This window comes from Cyrtonyx montezumae, unplaced genomic scaffold, assembly GCF_038088225.1.
Source record: "Cyrtonyx montezumae isolate F1298 unplaced genomic scaffold, pur_monq_1.0 scaffold_17, whole genome shotgun sequence".
Lineage (NCBI taxonomy): Eukaryota > Metazoa > Chordata > Aves > Galliformes > Odontophoridae > Cyrtonyx > Cyrtonyx montezumae.
In genome coordinates this window covers 25,073,570-25,084,697 of record NW_027071903.1, presented here as the reverse complement: position 1 = coordinate 25,084,697, position 11,128 = coordinate 25,073,570, and the positions used below count along the sequence as shown (strand labels likewise).

General features: G+C 41.7%; 1 protein-coding gene across 1 annotated transcript; it reads left to right on the top strand.

Moving 5' to 3' along the window:
* Positions 1 to 879: 879 nt before the first annotated feature.
* On the top strand, positions 880 to 10,158 carry LEO1 (LEO1 homolog, Paf1/RNA polymerase II complex component). Its single transcript, XM_065733845.1, has 12 exons — positions 880 to 937; positions 1,312 to 2,037; positions 2,290 to 2,397; positions 3,070 to 3,164; positions 3,829 to 3,974; positions 4,483 to 4,567; positions 4,894 to 4,988; positions 5,223 to 5,357; positions 5,877 to 6,012; positions 6,353 to 6,539; positions 6,810 to 6,907; positions 9,965 to 10,158. Exons 1-12 carry the CDS (start codon positions 880 to 882, stop codon positions 10,067 to 10,069), a joined length of 1,974 nt encoding a protein of 657 aa, XP_065589917.1. The 3' UTR covers positions 10,070 to 10,158.
* Positions 10,159 to 11,128: the final 970 nt, after the last annotated feature.

Here is an 11,128-nt window from a genome sequence, read left to right as displayed (position 1 = left end):
GAGCTTCCATGCTGCTTGTATCCTGAACCTCTAGGTGAGAGATGAGGGAGTGAGATCTCACCGCCTCTAGGAGCAGAGCAAGTTGCAGACTGCCTTGTGAGACTGAATGTGTACAAGTCTAGGAAGCCCGCTGCCGTGCATCCAGGAGGAATGGCCTGATGTGGTTGCCAAGCCTCTCTCCGTCATATTTGGAAAGTCACATCTGTCAGGCAAAGTCCCAGGTGACTGGAAAAAGGGAAATGTCCTTTTAAGAAAGGAGGACCTGGTTTGCTATAGCCTGGTGAGCCTCGTGTCTGTTTCTGGGAACATCATGGGACAGGTCCTCCTGGAAGAGATGCTACGGCACATGCAAGGTGAAATGATCTGAGTGCATGGCTCCACAAGGGCACACTGTGCCTGGCCAATCTGGCGGCCTTCTGCGATGGAGTGACAGTGTCAGTGGACATGAAAGGCAACTGCAGCCATCTGCCTGCACTTGGGCAAGGCCTTTAACATGGTCCTTTGCCACACCCTTATTTCTAGGATGGAGAAATATGAATCTGAAAGCTGGGCTCGTTGGTGGATGAAAACTGGCTGGATGGCTGCAGGCGGAGGGTTGTGGCCAGCAGCATTATGTCCAGGAGGAGGCTGGTGAGGAGCGGTCCCCCTGGGAGCTGTCTTGGGATCAGTACTCTTCAATATCTTTTATCAGTGACACAGATGGTGGGACTGAGCTCAGCGCAGAGCCCGCCCGCTCGCTGCCGCCCCACAAGATGGCGGCGCAGGGCCGCGCTGGAGGCGGAAGGGGCGGTGGGAGCTGCGGGCGCGGCCCCGCTCCCCCGGATGCATCTCCCGGCGCTCCGTAGCGCGTCACTGCGCGGCGCCGGCGCGTGTACCGCGATGGCCGACATGGAGGAGCTGTTCGGCAGCGACGCCGACTCGGAGGCCGAGCAGAAAGGTGCGGCCGCCAGCTGCCGGGCTCCGGCCCTCCCGCCCGAGGCCTCAGCGGGGCGGAACGCGGGGCTCGGGTGGAGGTACCGCCCGCGTGGGGCGTGCGGTGTGCGGCCTGCTGGCTCCGGGCTCTTGGCAGGTGGAAGGTGGATACCGGCGTCTTAAGGGGCAGCGGTGCAGCCCCTGGCAGTCAGTGGACGCTGCCTCGGGGCTCTGTGCTTTGTGTAACGCCCTATTCCTTCTGCAGCTTTAGAATGTCGGATGATAGCGGGTGCTTGTGCCTTGTGCTGTATTTGGTAAACGTTTTCTTGTAAGTAAACCCTGTGCTTCACGTAGTTCTGTTGTAACGCCTTAGCTCTGAAACTGCCGTTTGTTTTGCAGACACGGATTCCGGCTCTGACTCCGACTCCGACCAGGAGAACGTGGGCTCGGGCAGCAACGCCTCGGGCAGCGACAGCGAGCAGGACGACGAGCGGGAGGCAGCAAAGCCCAGCAACAAGGAGCTGTTCGGGGACGACAGCGAGGACGAAGGAGCCTCCCATCACACAGGCAGCGACAACCACTCCGAGAGGTCCTACAATCGCTCCGAAGCTTCAGGGCACTCTGAGCATGAAGACAACGATCAGTCGGACGTGGACCAGCACAGCGCTTCAGAAGCTGCTCATGATGATGAGGAGGATGAGCATGGGCACGGGTCTGATGAGGGCAGTCACCATTCTGAGGGAGATGGTTCAGAAAAGGCCCATTCCGAGGATGAGAAGTGGGGCAAGGAGGACAAAAGCGATCAGTCGGATGATGAGGAGCGACAGCAGAACTCCGATGATGAGGAAAGACAGCAGAACTCAGATGATGAGGAGAAAGCGCAGAACTCTGATGAAGATGAGAGGCCGCAGATGTCTGATGATGAGGAGAGGCTCCAGAACTCGGATGAGGAGAAGGTACAGAACTCTGATGATGAGGAGAGACCACAGGTGTCGGATGAGGAGAAGATGCAGAACTCAGATGATGATGAAAGAGCCCAGCACTCTGATGAGGAGAAGATGCAGAACTCTGATGATGAAGAAAGGGCCCAGCACTCCGATGAGGAGGAGCAGGAGCATAAATCTGGTAGGATCTAATGCTATTGTAATGGTTTGCTTCTCACAGCCTAGTTTGATCTCCATTGTTTCGTTTACATTGGCTTGAAAAATTCTGACTTAAACGTTAATCACATAACTTTCAAATCTGGGCATCTTTTCAGTGTTTTTTTACACAGCATGTTTAAATTACTTTTAACCTAAAACATCTTGATTAATAAAAGGAACTTCAAAATATGTGGAATGGAATTCTTAATTTGCTGAGGAAAATTGTGCTCCTTAGGAGAGTCTGCAAGAGGCAGCGATAGCGAGGATGAAGTCTTGCGAATGAAGCGAAAGAAACCAATTGCATCAGATTCTGAGGTGGACAGTGATACAGAAGGCCAGAAAGGTAAAGGTGGGGTTGGATTGTTGGTTTTTGGTTCGTTTGTCTTTTAATCCATCTGCTATGAGCCTTGATACAGTCAGTGGCATTCATGGTGTGATGTAACTGCAGGGTCACGAGCGTGACAGATTGGCACAGCAGTGTGGAAGCACATGCTGTATTTCTCCTGGTGCTTTCTCTTTAACTCTGTCATCTCTCAGTTTTCTCCAGGAGGGACAGAGCTTTTCATGTGTGAGTGTTGGCTCACGCCCCATTGCCAGAACACACTGGAGCGTCTTATCACAGGAGTCTGAGAAATCCTGTACTGTTGATGATATTTTGCTGATCAAGAAAAAGGTGTTGCTTTTAATGAGAAGTAAAGCTTCCAAAATGTGCAGCAAAGTTGCTTGTTATGTATGATGAAACTGTTTACTTAAGTAAACAACTCTTGATTTGTCTGTTGCCATTTCTCGACTGGATTCTTGAGAATAGACCCTTTCCAGAAAAGCATACCTTGACTCTTCAGCTTCAAAACAATGGGAAACTGTGCTTCAAAACAATTAGGAGAACTTGAGCTTTGTAGGTGATTTTAAGTGGTTATAAAAGTGAACGATTATTTTTCTGTGTTTGTGTCTGCATGTAGGGATGTGTATGTTTGCATATATGTTTTTTTTTAAAGCAGTACATTTTGTCCTTCAGAACATGCAGACGTCATGGACCTGTTTGGAGGTGCAGATGATATTTCTTCAGGGAGTGATGGGGAAGACAAGCCACCAACTCCAGGACAGCCCATTGTGAGTAGACTGACTTTTGAAGTAATTAACCTGCTGCTTCACTTTGAGATCTGGAACGTCTATAGGGTTGGATAATGTTTTAATGGAAAAAGTATTAATAGCATTAAGTAAGAATCTGAAGATTATTTTGCCCTAGCTAAAAGAATGATTGAGGTTTTATGCACAGCAGTGTTAGATATATTGATATGCCTTCCCTCAGTCCTGCTCCACTTCTTGCATATAGAGAAGAAGAGTACACTGATTGCAGTTTTGACTATCATCAAGTGAAATACGAATCCATAGGTCTTCTTGGTGCCCTTCTTACAACTGTTGGACAAATATTTTCATTTTGAACCTTGGAGATATTGAAGTATTTATTATTTTTTTAATCTTATCCCATGCTTATTTTCTCATTCCTGACTGAAAACTGTATGTCAGCTCTTTTGCTATTTTCTTTCTGTCTTTGGTTTCTTGAGTTCCCACAGGTACTTGAAATGGCTTTCAGTGTCATATAAAAATGGATTAATTTTACTGAAAAGGTTCAAGTACATTTATGAGAAGCTTCCCAATCTCTCTCTACATACCAGTGGCATTTTTCTCAGTCAGAATGGAAGTGCTTATTCCAGCAATGAGAGTCAGACTGACGTTTTTCACTTCTGCTCCTATTGTGCTTTTTTGCCATTAGGATGAGAATGGGCTGAGCCAAGAACAGCAGGAGGAAGAGCCTATTCCAGAGACAAGAATAGAGGTGGAAATACCAAAAGTAAACACAGACTTGGGTAATGATTTATATTTTGTGAAGCTGCCCAACTTCCTCAGTGTAGAACCCAGGTAATTCCATATTAAATATCCAGTTGATAAGTTGTTGGGTTTTTTAGTGTTTCAATATATTGCTTTTGTTTTAGTAGTGCAATTAATTGTATTGGTTGTGTTTAAAATGGTTCATGCTAAGGTGCACACTTGAAGGAGGATAGGTCCATAGGATGTAGGCTACTGATAGGGCCTTTTCATGAAATTACCTGCCTCTGTTTCCCAGCTTAACCCTGACCTCTCTGTCCTGATACTGAGGAAGCATTTTATTCAGAAGCAGACTTACTTTCTTTAGCTGGAGCCATTGAAAGGGTGGCTGTAATAGATGGTGGTGAGGATGCTCGGGTTGGCCTCCTGCAGTGCAGAATCAATGCAGTAAATTACACTGCTGCAGAAATGGCTGTCTCGCAGCTGCAGTGCTTTCTGTTATGTGCAGTGTATAATTTAAACCTTTCAAGCACCTGTTATTTTGCACAAGAATAATCTGTATTTTAGAAGAATTAAGACTGTATTGTATAATTTACTACAGACCATTTGATCCCCAGTATTATGAGGATGAGTTTGAAGATGAGGAGATGCTCGATGAAGAAGGAAGAACAAGATTAAAACTCAAGGTACAATGTGTGTTTTCTTTCTCTATGCTCACCTAACCGTGTGTCATCAAAGTCTGTTTCAGGTATTTTGTAATGGTGTTTTGAGCTACAATTTAAGTTAACAAGGTGCAGACGAGTTCACTGCTGAGGAATATTGCTGAGTTTAATGCTAAAAAATGAACAAATAAATAAAAAATATTAACAACTGCCTTTCCCCTGCAAGAGCCATCCCAACTTCATCTTTTTGTATCATACAGCAAATCATATAGCCCTTCTAGCTTTAGTTCTTGAGTATATCTTACCACAGTATTCCACTGTGAGTTTAACAAAAAGCTGCTGTCTGACAGGTAGAAAACACGATACGGTGGCGGATGCGGCGAGATGAGGAAGGGAATGAGATCAGAGAAAGTAATGCCCGGATAGTCAAGTGGTCGGATGGAAGGTTGGTTTGAACTTGCTTTTGACAGAATACAGCTCTTGTTTTCACAGTGAAATGCTGTGACAATGTAAAACTGAATGACTGTTCTGTGCAGCAGAAATTACTTCAGTCTCGGTGCATTGAAAACGTTCTGCTTTGCTTTGTTTGAAGTGAAACGTGGTTATTGTCTACATACAAAAGGCAAAAAATAGACTGTAGTGGCTTTGTGAAGTATCTGATACACTGATCTCTTTTAAGCATGTCTCTCCACTTGGGAAACGAGGTCTTTGATGTCTACAAGGCACCGCTGCAGGGAGATCACAACCATTTGTTTATCAGACAAGGGACAGGTCTGCAAGGACAGGCTGTTTTCAAGACAAAATTAACCTTCAGGTAAACTGACGTTCTGTATCAAATGGTGCTACTTCTTTTGCAGTTAAGAACTGTTACTAGTACATAGAGATAGCAACTGGTGAGCCTTCAAAGCTCAACTGTTTCCTAAGAATGTGCCATTTTTGGAGCATTTGGGAAACATTTTTCCTGAGCTGGATGTCCCAGTTTGAAAGATTGATGTATTATTCACTGTGGTAGCAAGGCTAATTTATTCATTTATTTTTAATGTATTTTAGTTTGTATTGTTAAGTGCCAGTCGTCTGAATCAGAATGGGTGGCTATCAGGATTCTGACTTGGGATATTGAAGTTAAATGTGATGATAACTTTTTAGGCAGGTAGTGGACTGCAGGTGGCTTTCAGAGAGAGGAACTGATGTCTCCAGTAGCTATTACAGTGTACAATAATAATAATGCTTTTACTTTTGTGCACATTAACCTTTCAAATCTTAAGTATGCCTGCCCTATGGTTGTTGCTTGAAAACAGATGTAAGTATTTAACCCAAAGCAATTTTCCAACAGGCCACACTCTACAGACAGTGCCACCCACAGGAAGATGACTCTGTCTCTGGCAGATAGGTGTTCAAAGACCCAGAAAATTCGGATTTTGCCAATGGCAGGTCGTGATCCAGAGTCTCAGCGCACAGAAATGATTAAGGTATTCTGACGTGGAACTTTCTTACCTGCTGATATAATAGAGAATCATTCTTGAAAATATTAACAACTGAAATGTAGTTGAACATTTCTGAACGTTTGATGTGTTTCTGGCATGCGGAGCGTTTTGGAGCAACAAGTAAGAATTGTTAGCTGTGTGTGCAGCTTGTACATACAGCTTTTTCGTTTAAAAGTGCTGTACCTTACAGATTGCCAAATTAAAAAATCAGAATTATGTACATTCTTTCCACTGCTGTGAGAGGATTTTAAAAGCTGCAGGATTCTACTGAGATTTGTATTATTTTTTGACTCGTCCTTTATATTTTGCTGCTTTGCTTGGGCAGAAAGAAGAGGAGAGATTAAGAGCTTCCATTCGCAGAGAATCTCAGCAGCGAAGAATGAGGGAGAAGCAGCATCAGCGTGGTCTGAGTGCAAATTACTTAGAATCTGATCGCTATGAAGAAGAGGACGAGGGCGATGATGCCATCAGTCTAGCAGCTATCAAAAACAGATATAAAGGTGGCATCAGAGGTAAGAATAAACCCTACCAGTAGTTAAGTAGTGCCTTTGTAATTTGGGTGGGTTTATTTCACAGGAGAATCCTGGCACGATTATGTTTTGCCACTTAATTTGATACATGAGGAGATGTGAATTTAGCTCATGCAAGTTTATTTCATTTAATAATATTTAGATTAGATCCTGTCTGTTTTTTGTGGGACTAAATGTACGAGGAGTATTTTTCATACTGTCTTTTTCTCACAGATTTCAGATAAATATTTATCTTTTCATTTTTGTCTGTAGAGGAACGTGCTAGAATCTATTCTTCAGACAGTGATGAAGGCTCAGATGAAGATAAATCACAGAGACTACTCAAGGCAAAGAAACTTACAAGTGATGAGGTAAAAAATGACTTTGTTCTTAAAAAACTACTCATTTTCAGTCAGGAATATTTCCTGCACCTTACAGAGTTTGTAAAGCTGGCATTATTGTAGTTTCAGTTTAGCTGTCATTAATACCAAGTTTTATTGATATGCTGCTAATGGTGGCAGGCTGATCAATTAATCGTGCTTTTTTTGTTATTCAGTGCATCAGTTTACAGATTTGAGTGATACCCAAAGGAGATCCTTACTGTTACACAGAAAAACAGGTGCAGTGCAATGTAAAGTGACCTCACCAAAATCATGTGGGGAGGAAAAAGCCTTAATGCCAAAATCCTATTGCAGTGTTGTCTCCTAAGCTTAATAGGTTCTTATTACCTACTACCTCATAGGTTATAAGAGGTGGTTTTTGTACTGGCTGGTTTGACTCATCTTCCAGTCCTGTTTTACTGTAAATTATATATTTTTACAATTAAATGGTTATGTATAGAATAACATACAGAAGTTTAAAAACAGAAGTTTGGGTAGATCAGCATTAAGCTTATGGAATGCTATTCATTGAGTAGTATTGTTCAACTTTGGTTGTATATCACCATTTCCCTTGAGAGATTGCTTTAACTGTTTAAATTACCTCAGCTGTTGTCCTAGATCTTTCAGTCACTTTCCTTTGGTTACCTTCAGCGTGCTAGACCAAACTGTAGCTTTGATTGGTTGGTGCCATAGATTTATTCATTTATTTTTATTCGACTGACAAGACACTGCTAGCTGTCAGTTTGTAATGTAGCATCCTTGGGGTTCTGCAGTTCAGGTCTCCCAGAAGAAGGCCTTGTTAACTGTGTTTCTCTGCTGAGAACGGTGGCCTCCATTTTATGGCTGCGTGCTGTGTCTGCAGTATTCTGTCAGAACCACAGAGGGGTGCTGCAGCTCTAGGTGAAATGACACCCAGCCAGCAGTGCGTGGCTTACTTCCTACATGCTCACTGGAAGTACAGTATCTATAATTATGTATCCGTATTTATGAAATATAGGACTTGCTTTTGTATGCTGTCAGTTAACAGCACAGCCCACATCGTTGTCCTGCTAACAGTTTGTTAGAGTGCTGAAAACATCAGTATTAATACCTTTTATCACCATGTGGCAAGTTACTGTAACTAATGAGGATATTCTGCACATAGGAAGGTGAGTCATTAACAATAGCCCAGCTAGATTATAAGAGAACAAACGTTCTGAGGAAGTAGCTGTGATTGAGATTCCCACCCGTTCTAATTTGTTTCCCATGCTTAAATTTCCTTCCTAATTCAGATTCCCACCATTCTAATTCAGCCTCAATATAGAATAAAATGTTTTGAATAATAAGTAGCTAGAAAGGCTATGTTGTCTCTTGCTGCTTCTTAAAATCCAATTAATGTGTGTTGCTCTTAATAAATAAAATTAACTAATGGAAGAGGAGATTAAATTACGCCCGAGGGTATTTTTGAAGTTACTCTTCTTTTTAAACTGTAATTGAGTTGCTACTCATCCTTTGTGTCACAAGTGATGAGTTCTGCATTAGCAACTAATGACTTGAACTATGAACAAGTATCTTCAGAACACTTTGGATCAAAGTGGTGCCTAGCAGGCTGATTTAAACTGATCTGGTGTAAGTGTATTTAGATTAACAATAACAAACCATTGACTTTGTGTTTAAGTGCTGGGAATTGGTCACTGCTGGAAAAAGTCATTGCAGCATTAACAGGTGATTATCTAGAGATACAGTGTGACATGAAAAAAAAGAAGTTTAATACTGAATATTGATAGGGAAACCTGAAGCAATTTGGGCCTATGTTGTTGGCCACTTGGCTGATCAGAATCTGTTACTTGGGTTTTTGCCTGGTTTTTACTCACAAATAGTTTTTACATAATTTCAGTGTTTTCTAGAACTCTGCACTGTGAGCCACTCACCTGTTTTTGCTATTAGGGTTTGTTTTACAGCCAAGGAAAGACCCGTGTCACCAAGTTAGACATTTTTCTTCTAGTTTTAAGATTTAAAAAAAGAGATTAACAACTATTCAATTTTATCAGGTCTAGTAGTTGGCAACCCTGCCCACAGCAGGAGAGGTGGAACTAAATGATCTTGAAGGTCCTTTTCAACCCGGGTCATTCTATGATTCTGTGATCTGTAGGAAAGCACTGGATTTTAATTATCCATTGGTGTCTGCATTTTAGCATTTGAATTACAAATGGTTTGAGGTACTTCAACAACAACAGAAAAAACCCAGGCCGGAAGTTATCTCAAGTGATCAGTTCATGTCAAGTTCTCCATGCCTTCCTCTGAATAACTGAAGTCTCACTGATTGGAGTTCCTGTGAGCAGCCCTTTGAAGCCTCCTAAGCTGTATTTCTAGTCCTGTAAGCTGTGGGATTGTTTCTCAGTACTAGTGGTTCCTTATCATCGGTCTTGTTCCTTTACCAGAATGTTGTGGACTAAAACACCTGCTGATTCAGGATTTTTTTAATTCTTTTTTTTTCCTCAGTAGCTCTAGCTTAAGGTTTTCAAGTATCAGTGCTCTGAAAACTGAGCAAAGCTCTCCAGACTTCCTGAAGAGAAAGCTTCTCCATGTTGAAAATTTCCCTACAAATTCTAGGAATAATCCATGCTCGTAAATCTTGAAGGCTTTTGTCACTCTATAAATAGTGCTTCCTTTCTAAAAACATATATAGCACCCTGATGCTAGGAATCTGAGGAAAATTTTAAGCTTATCTCCTTAATTCATAACTGCTGATAGGGATATTACATATGCCATAAACCCAGATTATGACATGAGTTTCTCTTACACCAAAATTCATTTTGAAGCAGATCTTGATGTGTTCCCTCTGAGGTAAATAGAGGTGCAGCTGTGTTGTAGATACTCTTGACATGGGGTTGAGACTGGAACCACTGTTGACCAATTAAGGGCTGCAGTACAGAGGCATGAGGTAGAAAAGACTAGAACAAATAATTTTACTGTTCCTTGAAAAAAATCCCTGTGGTTGTCTGTTCCAAGGTGTTTTTTATTTCAGCTTGAATGTACTTTTTTATTTTTGTCCTTTCTTGCCTTAAGGAAGGGGAGCCTTCTGGAAAGAGAAAAGCAGAGGATGATGACAAAGCAAGTAAGAAGCATAAGAAGTATGTCATCAGTGATGAAGAAGAAGATGATGATGATTAACATTGAGGGAGCATTAAAGTTGCTTTTTATATATACATATTTATATATAAACTGTACAGTTCTCTTACAGCAAAGATGTAAGTAGCCATATTGGGGTTATTTTGATAAAAGGAAATTCCATTGAAATCTGTGTTTCTGGTATGAATAAAAGTTGGTTTCTTTACTTTCTCTTACTTTTATGATCATATCTTGCTGCAGCAGCTGCTGCAAAGGGGATTGTCACAGTGGCAGCTTGTCAGTCTCATACAGCACATTTCAGTTTTGAAAACTATAGTACAAACTGGTTGTACAACTGAATAAAACTGAATCAATTAGTGGTCTTACTGGGTTTATGAGGAGAAATTGTAGTCTTCATGTAGAATGCTTGAATTAAATAACAGCCAGGTTACGGAGATGAAGGTTACCATTTGTACAGAGGAGTTGGAATATGAGTGGTACAGTTCCATGATGGTTTTTTTCCTGGACTTTCCTTATTTACTGCTGACTTTGGGTGGTACATTACTGTGTTGTTATATTTTGACTTTTTTGACTGAATGTGTTTCTTATCATGTCTACTCTGAGTAAACTGTGAAGTTTCTGTAGGTAGAATAGCAAACCAACCACATAAGATGTTTACTTTTTCATACATTGAACAAAAATCCACATCTTGCCTGAATGTTAGCATTAATAAGAGTAATCACATTAGTGATGTAAATGTCAGAATAGAAGCGGTTGTTGATATAGAACTAATGAATTTCTGCAAGTTCATGAAAGACTTCAACAACTGCAGTGAGCCTCACTGTGAATAAATATCCTAGTAATACCATTTTGGAGTCTCATGTAATCCTTATGGTGCATTTTCCTATTGTTCCTGGTTGGCTGCAAAGACAGCAGAGGGGAATATTGTGGACAGAACTATTGCTTCTTTTACACTATTTTTAAACACCTTATTTGATTATGCAAACGCCATTGCAAGATGGAGAGGCTACAAGAAATGTCTGATCTTTTCCACTCTAAGATGATGTTTCCCACGTGTCATTCCCCCTGTTAGTGAGATAGCATTTCTGTGTTATGTGTGTT